The sequence below is a fragment of the Colossoma macropomum genome, unplaced genomic scaffold, assembly GCF_904425465.1.
Source record: "Colossoma macropomum unplaced genomic scaffold, Colossoma_macropomum, whole genome shotgun sequence".
NCBI classification, from domain to species: Eukaryota; Metazoa; Chordata; class Actinopteri; order Characiformes; family Serrasalmidae; genus Colossoma; species Colossoma macropomum.
The window spans coordinates 14,871,652-14,895,850 of NW_023494809.1; the positions used below are offsets into that span (position 1 = coordinate 14,871,652).

Consider the following 24,199-nt stretch of genomic DNA (forward strand, 5'->3'; position numbering starts at 1 on the left):
CACAATGAATGGAGTTAAAAATATGTTTTACACCAAAGCTTCTTAAAACTACTGTTAAACGATGTCTCAGACATCAGACAGCATAAATATTATAATTTCATGTAATAACTTTCTGTGAGGGAGCTTTTAGAAGGTGAACATATGGTTCCTGTTCAAGTCTGTGAACAATTCTGACAATAAGTTTCTCGAGAATGAAGCGTTTCACACCAAACCACTATGAATGACTTTGTTTACATCTGAACCATTTAATTATGCAAATATTTTTAAAAATGGGTGTATTTTTCCTGTATGGACACTACATTGTCTTAACACATCTGCTTTGAGTGTGTGTACATGTACCTCCTCAAAGAAGTCTGTGGAGACCTTGAGCAGAGATCTGATCTCCAGCAGTTCAGTAAAGTTTCGCTTTAAAACATCATGGTTCCCGTTGATCTCTTTCAGCTCCTCCTCCAGCTTCTTAATTTTACACTGTAGTTTACATAAACAAACAAAATAAATACATTACATGAACAAACAAAACAATCACCAGACATGGAAAACTATTTACAATCAAGATTTGCTGACAGATTATTACACAAATTAATCAGAAATCTAGTCAGCTGTACAGACAAAATTATTCTAACCACAAAGATCATATAAATTTTATAAACTCCCAGAGAAAGAGAATTATATGTGGAAATCTTCTTTAATGCTACAGTGTCTTAGTGTACTGCTGTAAAGAAAAAGGACGCAGGATGCAAATGTGAGTTTTATTATTGCTGTAATGACAAAAGAGGAATCCGAGAGATATCAAACAACTGCACTAAGAAAAATAAACTAGGAAAAAACTAGGAAACCAGAACTACAACTGAAAACCCCCCTTTGAACAACTTCTACATACAATATCAAAGTCTTTTCATATAAGTGAGAAAGTTTATTGTTTCTGTCATATGGGCAGATATATGAGTTATTTCCACGTACGCACTGAATTAGCATACTCAGAGAAGCAGAATATTGTCAAATATTATATTTTGGTATGGATAATCCGTGAGAGTGTTCTCACCTCTAGTTCTAGCAGCTCTCGTGGGCAAGAGACCCCCCCACTGTCTACCACCGCTGAGACCGGAATATTGCTCCGAGTGATTTCAGCTTCAAGAAATCCTAAAACATAAAAAGCACCAGAATATATTGAATATTTCTCATTGTGAGATTGCTGTAGGAATATTATGAGATTATTCAACCTATTTTTAGATGTTTTTACTTTTACTTTTAATTATTTTATCTACTAAATTATCCTATTCCTTTGGCAGATACATTTGTTTGAGAAATTATACCTAATAAAATCACTTTATAATCTGCTCTGCAGGTAAACCTTTTGACCACTGGTGCTAGGCATGTAGCAAGTGTTGGAGCACATATTAAAATATTGTAGCACTGAGAAACACATCTGTAATACTATATGTAAAAGTATTAATCCCAATAAGTGGAATAACTTGTCATTTTAACTGTGGAAAAAAAACAGGTGGATCATGTCAAAGGGAACATGCCATAGCAACACCTTAGCAACCACCTGGGATCCCACAGCAATGCCCTTAACACCCCCCTCAGAGACCACTGCAACACCTTAGCATCCACATGGGATTCCATAGCAATAACCTGGCAACACCTTGGGATTTCATAGCAATGGCTTTGTCAACCCAGCTTAAAGTGGTTTAATATGTTAGTTTTAACTTAATCAGTTATTTCTAAAGAAAGAATTTTGGGCTGACTTGCTTTTTTCAGCAGGAAAAGGGTAAAATCCTAAATCATTACATGACTTTACATATTAACTTTACATATCACTACATATTTTATCTTAACATGCCAAGATAGTATTGTTTGCAGTGTAGATGTGAACTGATCAGACTTACGAAGGATTCGTTCCATCTCTTCACATTTCCTCACCTCCTTCACAAACCTTCTCTGAAAAGCTGCTGCACCTGGATTCAACTGAGATACAAATATTCACATTTCAAACAAAACAAAACAAAGTATTAACATTAACTCCTGCCATATCAGCTCATACTGGGAACTGTGGAGTCAAAAAATGGGCTGAAGTGCATTAGCATAGCTAAAAACAATAGCAGCCACCTGGAAGCCTTATTTGGTTCATGTTTATAGATAACAGTATGTCTTACTGTGACTGAAACCAAATAATCAAGTCACATGGTTTGAGGCACAAAGCTTAAGTTGGCTTCCCATTAAGCAGCTTCTTATTCAAACTTTCCATTCCAACTTCAACAGTGCAGCGTTTAAGGTGGAGTACAACCTTCGAATAAGAAACAGCCAAATACAAAGCCAGACACACTAACATGTTTGAGGCACCATGTTAATTGGTGGGGTGTATGATTACATAGCTGCACGAACCTCGTAGCTCCAGAGCTAAAATTAAAGAAGCAAACTTCAAACACAAAACATGTCTTGGCTGAATGGCTACATTTGTTAAAAGAGAGTAAAGTGTTAAAATTAGTTTTTCATCAAATGATCACTTAAATAACCTTTTTTTTTACATACTGAAACTGATAAAGGAGCTACATTAACCACAAATATGAATCAAACAAGTCTGCTCAGGTGTGTACTCACGTCTCTGAACTGGACGAGTCCCAGCAGGCCGAGCTCGTTAATGCAGGTGTGAGCAGATTCAGTCTGGAAGAAAAGCTGCACCAGACACATCTCCTCACTGCGAAACATCCTGCAGACTTCAGCTTTAACCTGCCAAAATTGAGTTAAAACCTCCAAAGAGTAAAACCGTACTCCTCCTGCTGCACACAGCCGCTCGCTCTGACTTTTCATTTCAGTCAATCACTTTATTAACTGTCTGCTGGGCGAGCAATCGATTGAGTGCTTTTGGCCCAGAAGTCAATACTGACCCCACCGCTGGACCAGGAGAAGCACAAGCTCAGCTGTGGCACATATGCAAATTTATATGGTAATAATAATAATTACAGTTATTATTCTTCTTATTATTATTATTATTTCATCTCTAACTGTGTGCATCAGTCAGTCTCTTTCACTCTATTTTACTACTGTGTGTAAATGTTATTACTTTTACTACAGATGGTGAATAGAGATGTACAGTGTGAGAAAAATGAGTTTTAAGAACATTAAAACATGTTAATCTTTTCTAGACCTCAAAAATAAAAATATGAATATTGAAAATGAGCATGATGGGTCCCCTTTAATGTGTCAGATCGAGTGTAAGATTTACTGATGTTGCAGCTTTTCTGCTCACCAATAAAGATGATCTTACAGTAAGAGAATTAAAAAGGGCTTATTATGTCACACATATAAAAGTAGCACCGCACAGAACTTTTTCAAGAATTAAAGTAACTCAAAGCAGCAGGATAAAGAAACACCACAGCAGTTGTGTATAGAATATTATAGGCTCTTATGCAACTTGTGTTGCTAGCTTCACAAAGGAATAGGGAGTATGTCTTTACACAATTTAACAGGATATACATTTAAAAAGTAGTAATATCCATTGAGATATTCAACCTTACCTCACTGATTCTCAGGTTGCAGATTGTAACTTTAGAGCAGATAACGAAGTCAACTAGTAAGGCAGCAGAAAGGGTAAAGCATTTTTCTTCCCTGACAAAACGTAGACCAGTCACAGTTAATGCCACTCAGCAGCCTGTCAGCCACAGCAGTCAAAGATTATAGTAAAGTTCAAGCCAACAGTATTGCTATTATGTCTAGGAGTGTTTATGTACCGTGCACAGCTCAGCTGATCGGACGTAAATGCCTAGTTTCATGTGTTGCCACCGGGGTTTAAACACAGATGCTTTTTAATACAGGGGCCCAAGTCAGCATCATTGGGAGATACTGTTTGAAGACTAACTAGCCAGATGTGGAGATCAAGCCTCTTGACGGTTTGCTCTCTGAACCCGATATGTGATTGCAGCAAGAGGCTCAAATATTCCATTTGATGACTGGATAGATGTGTTCCTTGAAAGTATAAATCAAGGTTGAATAACCATTTAAGATCCTTATTTAGTCTCCCACAGCTGTTTCGACTGCCCACTGCTTTGAGCCTTGAATGGTAGAGCTGATTCGGGAGACCTGTAAAACACCCGACACCCTTATTTTAGGCTCTTTATTGAGTAAAGCCTTGAATGTAAGTGAGCATGCTGATAAAACAATTGTCTCTGTTGTTCAAAAACAACCCATGGAAGAAAAGCCATTTTCTGCACCATTGAAGTGGGGTAGAAAGGTCTTACCAGCTGGTCAGGTTTGTGAAGTAAAACGCAAAATAAGGGCCTGGTCTGCAGGGGGGCTATGTTCTTTGAGCTAGCTACAGTGCCCTCCACAAATATTGGTGTCCCTGGTAATCAAGAGCAAAATGAGCTGTAAAAAATATTCTTAATTACTTGTCCTTTTGATCTTTACTTCAAAATATTAGCAAAAATCTAACCTTTTTTTAAGGTATAATGATTGAAACAAAAAATTAAATCTTGTCATGAATTAATTTTTCTTAAATCTATGTGTGCCACAATTGTTGGCACCCCTATGAATTCTTAAGAGTGAAATCTAACTGAAGTATATTCCCACTCAGATTTTATGTTTTTAAGTTCACCTCAGTAATTAGTAACACTTGAATGGTGCTCTGATATTCTATTTCACTAAGGAATATACACCGATCAGGCACAACATTATGACCACCTCCTTGTTTCTACACTCATTGTCCATTTTATCAGCTCCACTTACTATATGTGTATGTTGTGCTGGTACGAGTGGATCAGACAGAGCAGTGCTGCTGGAGTTTTTAAACACTGTGTCCACTCACTGTCCACTCTATTAGACACTCCTACCTTGGCAGTCCACCTTGTAGATGTTAAGTCAGAGACGACAGCTCATCTGCTGCTGCACAGTTTGTGTTGGTCATCCTCTAGTCCTTCATCAGCGGTCACAGGAAGCTGCCCACAGGACGCTGTTGGCTGGATATTTTTGGTTGGTGGACTATTCTTAGTCCAGCAGTGACACTGAGGCGTTTAAAAACTCCAGCGGTACTGCTGTGTCTGACCCACTCAGACCAGCACAACACACACTAACACACCACCACCACATCAGTGTTACTGCAGTGCTGAGAATGATCCACCACCCAAATAGTAACTGCTCTGTGAGGGTCCTGTGGGGGTCCTGACCATTGAAAAACAGGGTAAAAGGGGGCTAACAAAGTATGCAGAGAAACAGATGGACTACAGTCTGTAATTGTAGAACTACAAAGTGCACCTATATAGTAAGTGGAGCTGATAAAATGGACAATGAGCGTAGAAACAAGGAGGTGGTCATAATGTTATGGTGTATATGAGATGAAACACAGGCCAAATTCCCTCTGTCATCCATCACCATGAGAAAGATCACAGAATACAGCAAGGATGTGTGACAAAAGGTTGAGCTGCAAAATCAGGAAACAGCTACAAGAAAATAGCTAAACAGTTAAAAATGCCCATTTTCACTGTCAGGGCAATAATTAAACAGTTTAAAACAACTGCAAATTTTAAGAATCTGCTGGGAAGAGGAGCCATGTCTATACTGACTCCACGCACTGTGAAGAGGATAGTCAGAGTGGACAAAGAATCTCCAAGGATCTCAGATGGGGACATTGCAGAAATTAGTTAGGTCAAAACATCATCAAAACTACAATCAGACACCACCTGTATAACAAGTTGTTTGGGAGGTTGCCAGAAGAAAGCCTCTGCTGTCAAGGACCACCAAACTCAAGCTCCTACAGTTTGCCAAACGTTACTGGAACTTTCAGTGGGACTGTGTTCTATGGTCAGATGAGACCCAAGTTGAGGTTTTAGGCAACAAGCACCAGGGGTGAGTACGTAACGTGTACACAAAGATAGCCATGCACTGCCTTTAGCACCCTGTGGAGCCTATTCCAGTGGGTCTAGATTCCATTTGGTTTAAGTAATGCACCGGCAGCGATTCAAGGATGCATAGAAGGTGACCTGGAAGGTTTGCGGAATGCTGTTCAGTGCACAGTGCTGTTGTGACAAGGCTTGTTGAAAAGCTGACCAACCCGCCTATTCCCAGACTTTAATCTGTCCTGTGTCTTGCATACAAATACGTCTAAAGAAGGGCAGCTGTTTATCAACATCAGCAAGGTAAACTTTGTGTAATCGGTTATGGATCTAGGACCCTCATGACTGCTGAGAAAAATTACCATCTGCACTTTGGCAAGCTGGGCTTCTTAGCCTTAAAATAGGCAATCTGTGACAAATGTAGAGACTACCTCTACCACTTACACTGTATGTACAGATAATAACCCTCTCACCTACATTCTCAGCACGGCAAGACGAGGCAGTTCAGCATCTCTGGGTTGGACAGTTGACTGATTTTAATTTCTACATATCATCTTGGTAAGGCAAATGTAGATGCTGATACTCTTCCTCAATTCCCTGTCTCTCTTAATGATAACATTGGCGAATATACAGAAAGCTGTATCACTGCAGAATGGCAGTTAAACAGAGAAGTCAAAAGGGGCATCTGCTGATAAAATACTGCCCCTAGGTGTGTCTACAATCACTTACCACCACGTGAGAAAGGCACAGCAGGAGAATCTGGCAGTCAAAGACATGATGAGTCTAAAAAATAAAGCGTGGATTCCAAATGACCCAAATTCTCTGGGACAGTCTGCCCCATTTGCCCTATGCATGTGCACCACTGTCACACATGCATATACCACATTACGTTTTATGATGCTGCCCGATCTGTACCACTACCCGACATGCCTGTCTTTTTACATCATATTAGTAAATTAGCTGTTTTTAAGGCTGAAACGATATAAGCAGCCTTGATCTCTTTCCATGTTTAATATTAGGAGTTTCTTTCTATGAACGAAAATATTTAGATATGGACAAAAACCCTATATTGTGCACTGCATAGATCATGAAATCATGGCTTCTACATTCGTGAAACTATTCGTGATACTATTCTCCTGGCAATATTTATGCTCTACAGTCTAAAGTGCTGTAAAATTAAAACACAGATCGGGTAGTGACATCCTCCCCTTCCACCCCCCCCAATCCACTAAGGACTTTCTCTGGCTGTTCATAGTCATGTATTTTTTATAACAGGCAGAACTGACGGCCCACAACGACAACTACAGGAAAAAACAGCCACAATTTAGTAAAGAGGTCATTTATTGTTTGTGAAATAAAACAAGCTCTGATTCTCTTGGAAGGAGTTCAAGGCCAAATAATAAATTATGAAACTGAAAAGGGTTTTAATTAACATTGTAAAACAATTTAGTTTGACAGGATGAATGACATAAGCATACAAATTCACTCAGAAGACCCACAAAAACAAAATCTGTGCAACAACACACACTCTCACCCTCACTCTCACAACAAAAACACAAATCTTTTCACACTAAACCACAAAATAAGATTTTCCTCTTTAATAATGAACATGAACAGCAGTAAAATATCTTACATTATGTAGCATTCTGTAGAGCACCTGTAAATATCACCATTTTATCTCAATTCTCAATATGTGATCATTTGAACAGTGCTTTGTCACATGGACAGAAAGCATTATTATTTTTTATTATTATTTATTATACGTCTTATTATTACTGTATGTGAAGTAAGTGAAGCAGTTGTTTTGTGTCTAACTGTCGTTTAACAGTCAAGCTGCATTTAAACTATCAGTGAAAACTTTCAACATCAAGAACAGAAAATTTCGCCCTTCACTCTGAACTTTGATTCTGAATGAACTCTTACTGGACATTTAATTACTCTGTACTTTTACCCTCAGAGTGACTTTTGGCCAACAAGAAAAAAAAATCAATATTGTATCACTCAAAAATCACACCGCCGGCCATGTCATGAGTTTAGTGAAATTGCACGATTTCCTCTGCCATATTTATTCTCCTCTCCATCATCACTCTATCCTCTCCTCTCTTCCTAGGCTGCTTATCCACTCTCTCGGCCTGTCGCTCTCTTCGTCCAGTAGGTGAGACTGTCTGTGTTCCCACAGCCGCACAGCACCATCCCACTAAAAATAACAAACACAAAAATAATTTATATAAAATAAGGAATAATTCATAGTGGATACTGAACAACTCATAGAATATACTGAACAAATCACAGTGGATACTGGATAATTCACATTGAATGCTGAATAGTTCATCGTAAATGCTGAATAATTAATAGCAGATACTGAATAATTATTAGTAGATGACGAATAACTCACAGTCGATGCTGAATAATTCTTAGTAGATGCTAAATAATTTATTGTAGTTACTGAATAATTCACAGTAAACACAATCATTCAAAGTGGATATAAAAAATTATAGTAGACGTTGAAAGATTTCTGTTGTTTTATTGTTCCACCCTCAGCAGATACAGATATACAGTGTTCTTGGATTAGAGCAACAGTGGTCACTCACAGAGCTGCTGATGATGTTGTCCTGAAACGGGTGCCAACTGACATCCCTTACACATGCATCATGACCCACTAGCCTGGACACCACACGGCCGGTCAAGACGTCATAGACTGCAGAGAGAGAGTAAGTGAGAGACAAAGACAGAAAGAGAGAGAGAGAATTAAGATAAATTAAGTAAATAATGAAGCCATCTCTACAGCAGTTCCTCTGCTGAACACTTACTGATGATTTTTCCAGTTGAACAGCCTGTGTAGATGAATCTCTGACCAGTACTAAACTCCGGAGAGAAACGGCAGCGGATCAGTGTGTGCAGTACTCCGTGACCTCTGTAGGTCATCACCGATGTGTCTCCAGTGAGCTTATGTCTCTTCAAAGCTACAGACACAGAAAACAAACAGAGGGACAAATAGTAAACAGCAAACAAAAATGAATGTTACATGCAGGACATTGAAAATATCACATTATTCTGATCCTATGTTTTGGGGCTTATGGTAGATTCAGGAACTTTTTATTTTAGTTTTTTATGTTATTTATTCTCAGGACGTCTGTTCTATTGTAATTCCACAATTTGACAGAAAGCTTAGACTTACAATCTATTTTATTTTTAGCTTATTTTTAAAACATTAAATAATTTAATTAAAAGCACACATTTAAAAAAAATAATATTGAAAGTACTAAACCATTTTTTGAAAACTACTGGACTTTTCATTTTGAAAGTTGTTACTGCAATCTCTCCTGTTGGTTTCATCGTAACTTGTGCCCTAGCAACATCCCCTACTGGAGAAACTCGAGACTGCAAGATGGGCTAAATGATTGTTATGCATCATTATAGAGGACTTGCTCTGGAATTCAGCAATAGATGTCTGTAAGAAACCATAAAGTATTATATTTTATGCATTTGACAACTCACCGAATTGTCCGGACACTTAAGCTAAACAGAGTGGGGAAAATTACTGAGGACTGCTCACACGCAGAACACAGTGCCTTTGAATTACTTCCATCTACATGGACCAGGCACCACTAGCCTTTAAGCTACTGAACATCCACACAAATAATGTGACCAAATACCCTTAACATCATGTACTCTGAACTGTACAGTACTCAGTAATAGTTGTGTAATATTTTGGATTTTGTGCGATACTTAGACCGTGCAATATTTTTTGGTCTCTGTATGATAACGTAACTGCACAACATTTTTGGACAGCAGGTCCTGGCTGCTTAATGGGATAAATTACCCATCACAGCTCACATACTCTTGCAGTATTTGAAATAGCATACTGTGTGCTGTATACTCCACCAGCATTTACTGTGTAGTGCATGCTACTCTTCATCAGTAGTATACAGTATAATATCCTGTATACATACTGTACAACGTATACAAGCAGGGGCATGACTAGCCTGCCAACATCAGGGACTGAGCCAATCAGACCCTTTTCAAGACCCTCTCCATTTTCCTTAGCCATCCAATCACTTCTAATAAACCTTGATAGTCAAGCTTTTCGGGTCATGTGGATATATTTTGGGTTAGAGGTCTGCTGAGCTCTGAAATATACTATAACAGAGTTGTGGGTGTTATTTTCTACCCAAACGCCAAAAATAACTGTGGTAACCCCTTGTTGTTTCCAGGGACATCTGTGTTTTCTTCTGTTTGCTAAAAGACCATTCATTTAATTTTCATTACATTCGTAGTTGGTAACGCGAGCTAGTTTGACTGTATATTAAGCAGTGTTAGCCTGGAAAGTAGTAAGTTACTGTTTTAGCCATGTCATCTATGCAGTAAGTTAACTTTATTAACTACATTAAGTAATCGAACCCACTGCAAGAACCCACTGCAGAGAAACCTGATGGAGCTTCAGTGTTGCACTGAGTGCAGCAGCAGGTTAAATTATTTCCTTTCACTTGATTATGTATACAAATAAGACTGAAACCCGGGTATTAAACTGTTCAGAGCAAACCAGGCAGTTACATCAGTGGTTATGTCCTCCCGAAATGATGACATTCCATTATGGGATGCAGTATATTGTAAAGATAGCTCTGGCTGCATACTGGAAAATTTGTCCATAGTAATATGTAAGCAGAGACTCAAAACAGCTCTGCATTTCAGCATTTTTTAATATTACTTTTATCCCAGTGATGTATTTGTTAGGGGTTTATATAACTATATGACAATTTTAATCTCTCTCCCTCACCTCTCTGTGGAACCTGTTGCCAGCGGTAGTCCCAGTTCTGCTGAGTAACAGCAAGCCGCGAGGCAGCGAGACCTTCTTTAGGAGAAAACTTCCTCACATCCCACAGTTTAATCGTCTGATCTTTAGAGTTACTTATCAGATACCGTGCATCACCCTGTAAAGCATACAAACACACATAACATTACAACACAGAGTAAAGTCCCACATCTATCATATTATAAGGATTCCTCAGTTCCATATCACACTGTGGAAAAGGGGTGCGCAACATGACAGTATATTTTTGATATTGTGAAATACGTGTTCTTCAGCTCTAAAACAACGAGTTTGTGAAGAGTTAGTTATCTGATACTAAACTCCTTGTGCTATAGCTGAGCTCTGTACTATCTGCTGTGTGGTGTGGAGTTTCTGGTCTGGTGTGCAGCAGCCTTTAGAAGCCTGATGGCTTCTTTCTGTTTCCTTCACTAGACTAAACAAATTAGAACCTCTGACCAAAACATAAGAAGTAGTTCTACACTGCTCTCTAGTGGAGGACAGAGTTTAGACAGCTCAGGATTCTTAAATATGAGAACATATAAAGTCAGAGAGAAGCTAAAGTGATGCTTATCAATAGCCAATTTACTATTCTGTATTTTAAACTTTCATGACTGTTCAAAAATGTGAATATTTTGACTCATTGTGTGTTTTTGTGTGTTGAATGTTCCGTTTTGTTTACCTTGCTGTGTATGAATGTGATTCCATCTCTATGTCCGGCAAGATGACCCACAGGTTGTGGTCTGTCCTCTCTCAGCGTACGTCTGTCCCACACTTTACACAGAGCATCATCACTACCCGAAAATAGCAGCTGAGACGAACTGTCCGCAAATGCCACTGCGTTTACATCATCCTCATGAGCATCAATCTAAGAGAGAGAGGAATAATGCACACACATACATACCATACTGTGATGTTTTAAAACAACAGTATAGCCAAAAATCGAATTAGCCCAGTTATCCCCGTACCTCAAATGTAGTCCATCAGCCAAGATATGTTTGGTGCCTAAAATTTGCTTCTTTAGTTTTAGCACTGGAGCTACGAGGCTAATGTAACTAACAAGCAATGGAAGCTATATTAACTTCTTTTCTATTTATATGATTAGCATGGTGCTAACTGCATGCCATCATCATAACACACTTGCCTCAAACGTGTTAGTAAAGTTGCCATTATATTCAACAGCTTCCAATTCTATTCCACCTTTAATGGTGCCAGAATGTAACTGCTGCATCATTTAAGGTGGAACGGAAAATCTGAATAAGAAGCAAGTGAATAAGAAGCCAACTTCAGCTTTGTGCCTTCATGTAAATCTCTAACAGTTTTTTGTTACGTGGTTTCTTACACTGTATGACCCACTGTTATCTATAAACACAGTACATTAGCAGGGCTAAAAACAGTAGTGGCTATCTTGAAACCTGAATTTTATCCATCTTCAGACACAAAAGCAGGCAGGGACTGGAGAATTTAATTTTTGTGGCTTTAAGATCTGGTGTCTTGTGGACTCACCTTCAAAGTTCTTTTATTTTGTTCACGGTCAAATACATAAAGGCAGCCGTCGTTCGCTCTATAGACAAACACACACAGTACACAAAATATCAATCAATAAATGCAATCTATAGGTGTTTTTCCACCAGTCAGGGGTTGTATTCGCTGACTGTCATGATCAGTATGTTTTGATGCTTTTCCACAGTGAATGCTAACGTTGGTATGAAACCGAAGTTGGTGACCTATTTGCAACCTTCCAATTTTTTTTCGAATTTTTCCATATTTGACGCAGCCAAAGTTGTCATAACAGAAAAAACATTACAGCAGCGGCAGCATTTACAAATGAGAACAAATAGGACTCATTTACTTTACCTTATTTTGGTGATGTTTATTTACTTTTCCAACTGTGTGGACTGGCAACAGGGTTCTGTGTTGATCGGCATGTTCTGACGCTTTTTCACAGTGAATTTCTACATTAGTATGAGGCTGAAGTTGGCTTCTTATTAGCCAGCTTCTTTTTGAATTTTCAGTCTCACCTTAAACAGTGCAGCAGTTACATTCTAGTGCCAGTGAATTTTCGTACCACCACAAAACGTATGGAATACAGCATTAACATTAAACAGGGCAAAGTGTAAAAATGTAAAGTTAAATCATAAAATGACCAACAGTCGATGAGCTATAACTGACTGTGTTAACTTCCAACCTGCACAACACCGACTATATTCTTGTAAACATTAGCAGCTAACTTTAGCTAACCTCACTGGGTAACTTGTCATGAGATCCTTTATTTACCTTTGTGGTCAAGCAGGTAATTCTCAAAGAAAAGCTTGTAGCCCTTCTAAAGCTTGCACATAAAAAATAAAACTGCTCCACCAAGTGAACAAAATCTTTTGTGTAAAAATTAAGTCAATTCCTTAATAAGAACATTAAAATAAATGACTCCTCTACATCAGACTCCCTCTATATTCTCATTCAGAAACACTGCAGCTGCTGTAATGTTTTCTATTATGATGACTTCTGCTGAGTTGAATACGGAAATGTGAAAAGAGTCCATTAACACAATAACAATAAATATCCACTCCTAACAGGTTCTCAGGTATGGTACAGGTCACTCCTCAGTGGAAGTGATAGCAAAACGTACCTTACTGCCCTCATCTGAAAAAACCCTCATCTGTCTCACACATTACACAGAGCATTATTATTATTATTAGAAAAGGTGAAGGTTACTGACCCGCCTAGAATTTCTCTCCCATCTGTGGATGCTGCCAGAGAGAACACACAGAACCTCCGTTCCTCTGGACTGAGAGGGAAAAATAAGGATAATAAAGACTAAAAGAGAAAGACCAGCAAGATAAAACTGCTAAAAAATATACATACAGCTAACAAATATGACATTCACACAGTGTTTTGTCACTGGATATTTATTTATTTTTTTTTGGTTTCAGAGTTCTAGAAATGATCTTTTTCACATGATCAACACCATCATCATCACATCACCATCCAGTCCTGAACATTAAACATGTAGTCCAGCTTCTAAAATGATGCAGATGAACCCTGGCTCCATCTATAGCCTGGGTGGTGATGTTTAGAACATATAACGGTTATTATGGGCTGGACACGCTGGCAAAGTTCACTGCTAACTTTCTTAAAATTATATTCTTCCAGTTTGTAGAATAAACAAAATGAAAATTATGCATCTTCTTTTTCCTTTAAAGACTTTTTCTGGTGTGGGCTCATATGTTTTGTTTTACTGCATAGCCAGAAAACTATGTACTGCAATTAGCTCAATCGGAAAGGCTGGAAGGTGCTTTACCTGTGTTGCTCAATCAGAGCTAGTTTAAGGGGAGCTACTTCCTGTGTGACCTGTTACACCAAAAACATGACTGTAGAACTCCTTAATGAATCAGTGTGAATGGAGCCAAATGGCTAAAAATGAACAGTGAAACGCTGGTTAGCATTACTGCTACCGAGTACTTACTGGTTAGCATTACTGCTAGTAAGCATTATTTGGTTGGAAATAATGCTGTTCAGTGCTGATTGTTCATTGACTGATTAAAGCAGCTTGCACTCAGTAATGTCATAAAGGTACAAAAGATGCTGTTATAAAGTCTCATTACTGCAGTTCAGCAGTGTAAAAATATCTGATGTTTTGCGTTAAATAAACAAGTGCATTTTTCCTGTGTAAGAATGATCAAGAAAGCTCCTTAGAAACCCATTTATTTTGGACTCACTCAGGAGCACCCTCTAGTGTCTGAACAACATGGAAGACATTATTGCATGGCAGTTTTCTTTGCTAGAAATACTCAGGTTGTGTCCCACAACAGCAGGTTTTTTTTCACTATCACTGTATCATTCCACTCACCCCTGGTTTCTAAGTAACAATAATGGTAGCTTTTCGCTAAGCTGCTGGAACAAAATTAAAAACATACTTTTGAAACAATATTCAGGGTTTCTTTGATTCACTTGTTTAAAACTGTTGTATTAAAGCAGAAGAACATTGGTTATAGTATTTTATGATGAATAAAATCAGAGCTAAGATAATCAACTTTAACCAAATCACAGCTGTGAACATACTTACCATAATAAACCACCTCAAGTGTTTTGCCCATTAACTAGTCTCAAACCAGTGACCTGAGACATTATGACAACACACAATACGCATCATGATATTTAGTTTTTTGAAGCTTTGCAGTGATGCTTTTAAATGGTGTTTTTCCACAGAGCTGTAATCTCAGAGTTTCTGTAAACACTGAGTTATGAGAACAAGTCTGATCATGTCAAGCAAGCTGAATACTTCAGCTGAACTAACATTTTTACATGAAGTGCAGACTGGTTTACCTTTGATAACAGCTTAAAACCAACAAGACACAAAAACAAATGTAATTTCAAGTACAAATTCAGTTAAATCGTTAAAGATGTTTACAGGAACATGCTGAGAAACAGTGGTGACCAGAAAAACACTGGCAAAACTTAAACCTTTACATATAAAACTGTCTAGAAGATTCCTGGTAAATTGTATTTCAGCAAAGCACTGAAAATATAACTACACTAAACCTGTACTAATGACTTGAACTTTTTTCCAGCCTGTGCAGTAACAGCAGAAGCACTTTGCCAGCGTGTGTTCTGATTGGCTAGCTCAGTCAGGTGATGAATGTAATGAAGGATGTGTTTTAATGGTGATGTGCTCTACTGTCACTCATCCACAGTAAAGGACCTGTGAAGGTGATTACCTGCGTTTTAATGCTATAATGTACTATGAGGGAAACACTAACTTGAGGTCCAGAGCGGTGTGCGTTTCACTTTCACCATCTATGCTGCAGACATGGACTGAAAGGAGAAAATACAAAGTGGAAAAAAGAAGTCATATCTAAATCTCCAAATAAATTTCCCTGAGGTGGTAACAGTGATTATTAGTGATTAAGGTTGAGCAGGGCACAAACCAACGCAGGGTCATCTGTCATTTTAACAGCAGTGAGACTGATTTTTCTCGAGATTCACTCTGAAGCAACAAAAGTAACTGTTTTCATTTAAAGTGTTTTCATTTAGTTCATGGAATTCACGCCTATATTATTGTAATCTCCCTCCTGGTGGCTGTAATATAGCACCATCTAGAAACAGATAAACAATTCACAGTGAGAGCCAGCCAGGCTAAAGTACAGCCTCCATAAAACGGGTTAGTTTACCACCTAAACCCAGTTAGAATTAAGGACCCCAAGTAAAAAATCTGAGAGCTCCATGGCTGTAATGTTTAGAAACAGTAGGAGCTGCAAACAATTTTTATGTTTTCATTTGTAACAGAGACGTGCAAGTTGCTTGTATAAAAATATTCCTCAAATACTTTTCAACTTATTTAACAAACAAAAAACCAAAAAATTGTGCCCCGCTCTCCCCTAGACAAGGGTTTCCAGTGTGATGGGTCCTTAGTGATTGCCTGAGTGCCCATTGGTCAGTTCCACACAGATTGTAGATGGACACACAAATCCACCGATTACACACGGTAAGAGGCAGATGATGTGTATCTCAACCCCTTCTCAGAGCCTCATAACTCTGGATGTGAGTCACGTACATCTGTGATTGTGATAAGATGGAACGGAAAGGACAGACTCTACAGATTCAGGAAATGTTTGAATGATGTTCCTGTGCTGCTTTATCACAAAGATAAAAAAAACATACATAGAAACATCAAATTTGACACATCGTAGACCCCAGATGATTAATTTATCTTATTGATTACTGGTACTACAGCCTGTTGTTTCTAGGCTAGAATGCATTAAAAAGGAATTCCTCCAATTTTTAAAAAAATCTGGCATTACTAAATAGTTAGAAGTGTACCAAGTCAGCATTGTTTGTCTGAGTAGACTGTCTGAGTTTTTATATGTAATGTTGATGTAAAATAGTGGTAGATCAGAAAGAATAAGTTGTCTTTGGGGACTATTTTGCCTCACAATGCCTGCATGTAACCCTTTTTAAAAACATAAGTATAAAAAAAACAAATATTGTAAAACAATGTCTCAGATATCAGGCAGTGTATTCATTACCATTTCATGTAATAACTTTCTGTAAAGAAGCTTTCAGAGGTGGATGTCTGGTTTCTGTCACAACTGTGCACAATTCTGACTCAGTTTCTCTAAAACGAAGCATTTCATACCAGACTCTATATGACTTTAACCCCTTAATTATGCAGAAATTTTAAAAAATCAGTAGAATTACCCTCTAAATTTCTATTTAGCCTATTTCTGTTCTAAATAGGGTTTGTGTCTAATAATTCTGATGCGACCTAAACTTCAAAATCATTTGAGCTCATGTTTTTCAGCACAGGTTTGATCTGATTTAGCTCAAACTGGCACACCGCTATAGAGTAATATTTTATTGACCTGTTCTGTTGCTGCTAAATCTGGTATAGAACATGGATTACAAAGTAAAACACAGATTTTGAGACCAGAATGATTTAGTCTAGTTTTAGGAACCTTAAAACCACAGTTTTCTTACATTTAAACCGTAAAACTCGACAGCCATCACTGGTAGATTGAATACAATTGTCAATCAGCTTAAGCCTAATGTATACCTAATTAAATTCTATTCAAATATTGTTTAGTGTGCATTTAAAAGGAGCTAGAATTGTCTGTGCTACAGGTTCAGTCTGTGTATCAGGTGGTGTTGGGGCAACAGCTGAGCTCAGCTGACCTGACTATGTATGTATGTGAGTGTCTTACTGTAGTCAGACCAGCTGGAGTAGAGGATAGATCGTGAGTCTGGAGTAAAGCACACGTCCAGCACACTCCAGCCCACGTCCCTCGCCTTTACTGTCCGCTTCAGCATAAACCCGCCTCTGCTGGTGTCGTACAGCCTGATATTCTGATCTAAACACAAACAAGCTCATCAGTACACAAACCACTTTAGTGGAAAACAGGATGGAGAAACATTAATAAACACTTTTACATATTGTCTCTTTTTTTCCTGTTTTAATTTTTCACTCTGTTTGTAAACTTCAGCTGCCCTTTACATTAATAATTGACCAATAGGAATGATCCAGAATTAACTGGAAAATACTGAAGTACATTAAAGTAATGAACTTTTTCTCCTTCTCCTATAAAGTCACCAGGGATGCACAAGGAAACTGAAATCACGTCGCCATCGTTGTTTGGATGTTTACATCTGAGCAGAATGTTAGGTAACACTGGGTTACTGCACTATTCATTTTACTGCATTTGTAACTCTACAGAAATAAAGTGTTATATTTCTTTGTAGTGCTAGAATTCTCATTTAACATTTCAGAGATAAACGTGTGGTTTTCTTATATAAGGCTTTCTTATGACAGTGACAATAATTAATATACAGAAATGCACAGCTTGGATACAGTGTGTTAAACAAAATAAACATTCTTACAGTGCTGCACTATATATCATTTGTTAAATGTTATTTTAATACTGTCAATACTGATATTGCAGAAAGCCGCAATACACAAATACGCCTCTAATCAATCACAGTGCTTGTTTACTGTGTGCTGAGATCATCCTGACCAATCACAGCTCCAGATGAGATTCTGTGGATGTGCTGCTTTTAAACCAACAACAGGAAATTATGTTGGTTAAAATCATGCAGGGCAGTATTTAACCATGTCACATTACTGATTTGTCTATATCATGCAGCCCTGCAGTATTACAGTGTAGAGCTTCATCTTTACCTTGACATGCAGAAAGGAACAAGTTTCCATCATCACTGTAGACTCCACAGAAAGCTTTCTGCTGATAAGTGTCCTTATGGGCCACAAAGTTGGGCAGAAAACTGAAGAACACATTAAGTGTTTAAATAAGAAACAAGGCACAACAAAGAAACATGAATCTTTAACAGAAAATCTTCTATAATGTATCTTCAGTTCAAAATGAGGCTAATGCTGGACCTCAGAAACAATCTGAAACATGGATTACAACCAAACCTTTACTGTACATGCAGTCTTATTTCAGCAAATTAGCTTTTTTTTTTTAAGACTGTACTGATTTCAATGCATTACGAATAAACAATATAAATGATTATGAACAAAACACTGAACATAAACGTAAAGCTATATGTCTCAATCAACCCAAACTCTCTACAGAGCATCTCATTTACTGAAACCACTGTCAATGATTAAAATTAGACATCTGGTGCAGCCTATCAGAGAAACGTGTGTGGTGAAGGGTGGGGCTTGTGCTATGGACACATCCATGCTCAGATGTCTGGCAGTGCAAAGGTTGAGAAAAGCTATAGTGAACCTGCATTTAACAGCTTGAAAACGGTTGCATGCAGGGCTGCTATGACAACCAGAAAAACTGCTGTTTTCCAATATGCATTTGTTTCATTCACTGGTTCTTTTCTTGTGCAGGTTTGCCAGATTTGTGATTTTTTTTCAGAAAATTGGTTAGTTTAAAAATTCAGTCACTAGCATTAATCATTGGGACATGCTTTTTTGCAGCCAGCAAAAACAGTATGATACTCTGATTGCAGTAAATGAAAGCTAATCATCTTATGAATGTATATTGATCCTAGTGTTGAACAGCTGGCAACATAAAGACACTAAACACTGTGCCCATGTCTAAAATAGAATTAGAGCTCTGAAGAGTCAATAACACTTTTAACACCTAAAAAATTGAGTTTAATCTTGACCACAGAATCGAAAATCATATCAAACATGAAAATGTGTATTGTTATGCCCAAACTATATACATTTCTGTTGCATCTTGACTTAATGTATATCTGTACTGTCCCTGTCAAATTAATCAATAAAAATAAAAGGAATGAAAATGCTGAGGAGTCTACAGCAGTGTGTGCATGTAAACAAACTCACTGTGAGCGAATACGGCTGCACTCTCCATGAGAGAAACTGGATCCACGACACCGACCTTGCTCCCTCTGTAACGCATATACACATATAGTCATTCTGCAGAACACAACAGCTACGCTTCGATCCAAAGGACGTTTTTAAGAAGAACATTTAATGTTTCTAATTTAGTTATGTTAGTTATGGAAACAATAATATTTTCTATATTGATATTCAGAGACAAGCTTTAAGTTCAAATCATTTAGTGAAGTAGTCACTGTAAACTACAACATAATAATATGTGAATTTGCATGGTCAACTTTCTCATTGCACATTCTGAGTTCATAAACCGCCATGCTCCGATTGACAGGAAAAAAAGAAAACCTACATGAAATCTGATCTGATTGGTCAAACTGAGTCACATATCCAGAAATCAGATTTGAGTCAGAATCACCTACAAATATGGCTTGAATTTGATTAGAAAATGCAGATTTCAAGTAGCTTTTTGCTGTTCAGACTGCAAAAAATCTGTCCTGCTCAAATTGCACGTCAAAAATCAGATTTTAGTAAGGATAGATGTTCATCATCTCTATATTCATGAAAATTTTTCAGCTCAAGTTGTGGCAAATGAGAACATTATATTCCTGCAACATTTCTGACCATTAATTTCAAGACATTTATACTACACTATCCATACTACTACTTTATTTAAATCATGCATCTAGATTTTATGTAGAAGTGCTGTATTCATGCTCCACCTTGTCCCTAACTAAGCAATATCCACTAATGTTTCCACCTTCTACAACATGTCATCTACATTTGTTTCAAGATCAGGGATGCTTGGAAAACAGGTGGAACAGGAATTATGTACGCAGTGCATAACCTCTGAAGATCTGTTCTGAGCTCTAAAAGATTGGCTGAAAGGTAACCTGAGATAGTGTGAGTGTTCTACTGAGCAGATATGAGCACATAAGTGGTGGGTGATGTTTTGTTTCAACACCTGAGCCAGCATATGAGTGAAGCTATGTCTGCCCTTCAAGTTTGAAGAGGCTGTGGCCAGAAGGATCTGCGTCCGAATTTCACTGCGGTCCACTTCCTGTGTGTCTGGGTGGGAGTCCACTAAAACACAAAGAATTGTTGGATCAATAACAGCAAAGAAACCCACCCAAACAGAGAAAAAAAGTCTGTATAATTACAGTATTCTAACAACACAATTACCATACCAACAAATGAATGGAATCTATTTGTATATTTACCTGGAGGATCATAGCGGTGTCCCAGCCGTCCCTCCCAGGCTCCATCACTGTCCTCATCCGAGTCTGAGACAGACTGGACCAGCTGCAGCCCCGTCGCTCCGCTGCCATGGACCAGTCTCACCTGGCCCCTACAGCAGAGGTAAACATAGAGCACACCTTATAGAGCACAGAACTACATTACAGCACAAAATACCTGCTTCTAACACTTCATTAACCTGCTTTTCCGCAAGCTGAACAATGCATATGTTATATATGCACTGTTATATTTAAGACTGCTGCTATTGATTATATCAGTAGCCGTGTAATCTACTAATCATTTGGACAATTAATTGAGTAGAAAAAATAATTAAAAATAATCTGATGACAAATGTTGACTTCACTGAACAACAAGAAGCATGCAGAACCTTTGAAAACTTCCCAAATTGGAAAAAGATAAACTAGGAAGCCATGCAGACGGCCAAGTAATTATTAATTTATCAAGAAGGTGAATGTTTATGATTATTTAAATCAAATAATTGAGTTTAACTAAGTAATTGTGTCATCTCTGGTATATTTTATTATATTATGTTGCAATTATATACCCCTACTACTGATAATAACAGGCTTTAGCTTACCTTCTGAGTAAGTACGCCAGTACTTGTGCTAAGTCTACGTCTTCCTCGGACGCTGTCACTCTCTCTGTCTGCCTGTCGGACTGTCGGCGACCCCTCTGGTTGGAGTTCTGGTTGGATTCTGGTTCTGACTGGTCTGGGTTACCGCTGGAACCCCGACCGGACATCCCAGAACTGGATTGAGAGCCCATAGACTGAGTACCTGTCACAAAATTAGCAGATAATCTTCAATAATAAATAATATCAGGCATGATACAATGGCTATTTAAGACACTTTCTTAAAAATACAGACAAGTTCCCCTGTTCTCCATCTGCCAATATAGCCTAGTGACTAGTTAAAGGGGTATTCCATTATTTTTTTAAGTTTTGTGCATAATTCAGTCATTGATATAATTCAGTCTGTCCTTATCTGCTTTAGAGTCATTCAATGAAATGGTTAACTGTAAAGACACTTACCAACCCAGATCTTCTGTACAATGGTGTTGACAGGAACCACTACTATAAAGGACACAAATATAGCCATTGTATTTACTATTCAGAAAAAACAGTGAATGTACACATCGTCTGAGTTTTATATGTAATGCTGATAAAGGTAGAATAGTGGTAAATCTGAAAAAAAAAGTTTCCTTTGGGAATTATTTTTATTTTGGAACTAAGAAATATTAAAATTAGGTTTCAGTCCAAAACCTTATCAAAACTAACATAAAACAATGTCTCCAACATCATAACCATAACATATTCATAACCATTTCATGTAACAACTTTCTGGTTCCTATCACCACCACTGTCAAAGGCACAAAGCAGAGCTGTGATGCAGATGGAGCTGGACAGACTGATTTAGCATTTATAAGGCAAAAGCACAGTTGTTTTTCATTTATGAAGCAAAAGTACAGAATTATTACAGAATTATAGAATGTAATGTGCAGAATTCCTATCTAACCATATGTAGACAGTTTGGTTTGCTAATATAGCTACAATACCAACATAAACAATACGCTGTATATACTCAATAGACATGGGACGTCATGACAGACTGACAGCTTTAATAAAACCGACATTATTGACAACATTATATACAAGATTAAATTCGACAGGACAACCGACGAGTTATAGCTGACTGTTAAATATAAAGCTTATGACTTATGTTAATAACTACTGTTCCTCATTAACGCGTAATATTAGCGTTTATCGTTGACGTTTATGTTTGTTTATGCTGTGCGTTAGCTGAATGCTAATGGGCCTACCGTAACTCTGCAGTCTCTCAGCTCTCCGCTCAGACGTTTATCACAGAACAACAGCGCTATGACAAAGTTTATACACAGATATTAATCTCCGCTGAACTGTTTTTCTGCTTGACTGTTTGTCTAATTTGTTTTTAAAAGCACATCTGTCTGTCCCAAACTCGCCATGTTGTTTATGAACCGATGCTCGCTCCCGCCGGTCACGTGACCCGCTATCGCGAGAGCGCGCGTCGGTCACAGACACAGAGGCCGCCCGTGAAGATAGCACTAGATAGTATATATGTTTTGGGTCTCCCATACGTACAACTGTGGTGTAAGGAGAGGCCACAGCCGTTACGCAGATCATCAGTAAAGAAGTCAGAATAAAGCTTTCGTTGTTTTTAAACTAACCAAGAACGATATATTTTAAATAAAATTCGTTTTCAACATGAGTTTTTAATCAAAATATATTTTTCTTTATCTAGCCCTGGAAAATCAATCTACCCCTGCTGAAAAAGACGACTTTTATAATAGGGCACTGTAAGGGTATGTAAAATGTTTTAAAGGATATTTTAAATTGTGAAGTCTCAGTGGACTGCACGTTTGTCACGACCTAGATGCTAATTTCCGACCAGAACGTCAAAAACAGCAACGAACAGGTGAGTAAGCACAGACACCAATCAATGGTAAGCAGTGGTCTCTGTCCGAGTCGGTGTTATGAAAGTCTCTAAAGGAAGCAGCTAATATAGCTAACATTAGGTGTTATAGATAGCTAACTATGTTAACTAACAGGAGGAGTTCGTAGTTTGGGGGTAGGGGTTTGTGTCGGGTTCAGTTTGAATGGGAGACTGTGAAAATATGAAAATTATATAGAATCAAAAAATAACTATAAAATCAATTTTAAGCAGAAATAACTGTCACTTTTGACTGCAGGATCTTAACCAGCTCTGCACATTTTATTGTTTTCCTGCTCTCTCGCATTGTAACTCAGGATAAGCTTGTGAATTACATGATTTCTCAGTCCTGGTGACTGCCTATTTTAGGCTGTGCTCTAAATACTACCATATACTACCATACTAAATAGTATGTAAAAATAGTACACCACCATTGATAGTACATGCAGCAATATAGTATGTGTAGTTTGGTGTGTTGGACAGTCTAGTGCTTCCCTGCAGGAAACCCCTGAATTAGAGAAGGAGTATCCAGCCCTGGTCCTGGTGATCAACCGTCCTGCAGAGTTTAGTTCCACCACACCAGGTTCCTTTGAAGGTCTTTATTAGGTGTGTCAGATTTGTGTGGGGATGGGGAGACAGGGCTGCTGAGCCTGAAGCTGCATCTGTAGGGCCTGGCACCAGGCAGGGGCAGGGACAACTAATTTAGTATGAATAACTTGCTAAGGTTGCCTGAGTTGATTAAATGTTGGCTACAAGAGGAGTGAAATGTGTTTACTCTGTGAAACACTGTGAAGATCAGAATCAGAATCAAGCTTTATTGGCCAGGTATGCTTACACATACAAGGAATTTGGTTTTGGTTAAATTCCTTGTATGTGTAAGCAAACCTGGCCAATAAAGATATGAAGTTAATTATGTTCAGGAAGCAGAACCAGGCCATGGACTGAGATAACAGATTAATTTACTTATGGACTACACTCACCTTTCTTTGTGAAAAATTGGATGACATACTGTCTATTGTCA

The 24,199-nt window shown here is 38.0% G+C and overlaps 2 protein-coding genes across 3 annotated transcripts in view; both read right to left on the bottom strand.

Annotated features, from left to right (window-relative positions):
• Nucleotides 1–5,624, bottom strand: part of si:ch73-173p19.2 (V-type proton ATPase 116 kDa subunit a1) — a 40,066-nt gene extending 34,442 nt beyond the window's left edge. The window contains 5 exon segments of the mRNA XM_036557922.1: nucleotides 340–468; nucleotides 1,043–1,140; nucleotides 1,890–1,968; nucleotides 2,602–2,730; nucleotides 5,559–5,624. Of these exon segments, the coding sequence (XP_036413815.1) occupies nucleotides 340–468; nucleotides 1,043–1,140; nucleotides 1,890–1,968; nucleotides 2,602–2,730; nucleotides 5,559–5,624 (501 nt within the window).
• Nucleotides 5,625–7,232: 1,608 nt separating this feature from the next.
• dcaf11 (ddb1 and cul4 associated factor 11) lies at nucleotides 7,233–22,734 on the bottom strand. 2 transcript variants are annotated; one of them, XM_036558099.1, is made up of 16 exons: nucleotides 22,529–22,734; nucleotides 21,741–21,782; nucleotides 21,288–21,486; nucleotides 20,674–20,801; nucleotides 20,418–20,536; nucleotides 19,445–19,509; nucleotides 18,305–18,405; nucleotides 17,334–17,480; nucleotides 15,393–15,447; nucleotides 13,352–13,420; nucleotides 12,142–12,199; nucleotides 11,318–11,503; nucleotides 10,606–10,759; nucleotides 8,639–8,791; nucleotides 8,420–8,526; nucleotides 7,233–8,025 (listed from the first exon to the last, which is right to left on the bottom strand). In XM_036558099.1, the coding sequence occupies exons 3-16, from the start codon at nucleotides 21,473–21,475 to the stop codon at nucleotides 7,912–7,914; spliced, it is 1,644 nt and encodes a 547-aa protein (XP_036413992.1). In that variant the 5' UTR covers nucleotides 21,476–21,486; nucleotides 21,741–21,782; nucleotides 22,529–22,734; the 3' UTR covers nucleotides 7,233–7,911. The 2 variants fall into 2 exon arrangements, with proteins under 2 accessions (XP_036413992.1, XP_036413993.1); XM_036558100.1 differs by lacking the exon at nucleotides 21,741–21,782.
• Between the last annotated feature and the right edge of the window lie 1,465 nt (nucleotides 22,735–24,199).

Coding starts and splice junctions, on each gene's coding strand:
- dcaf11 (XM_036558100.1), bottom strand. CDS start 21,475: ATGGGCTCTCAATCCAGTTCTGGGATGTCCGGTCGGGGTTCCAGCGGT. Junction 11,504..12,141: donor AAAATAAAAGAACTTTGAAG/GTGAGTCCACAA, acceptor TCTCTCTCTTAG/ATTGATGCTCATGAGGATGA. Junction 8,792..10,605: donor GCAACAGGTTCCACAGAGAG/GTGAGGGAGAGA, acceptor CTGTGTCTGTAG/CTTTGAAGAGACATAAGCTC.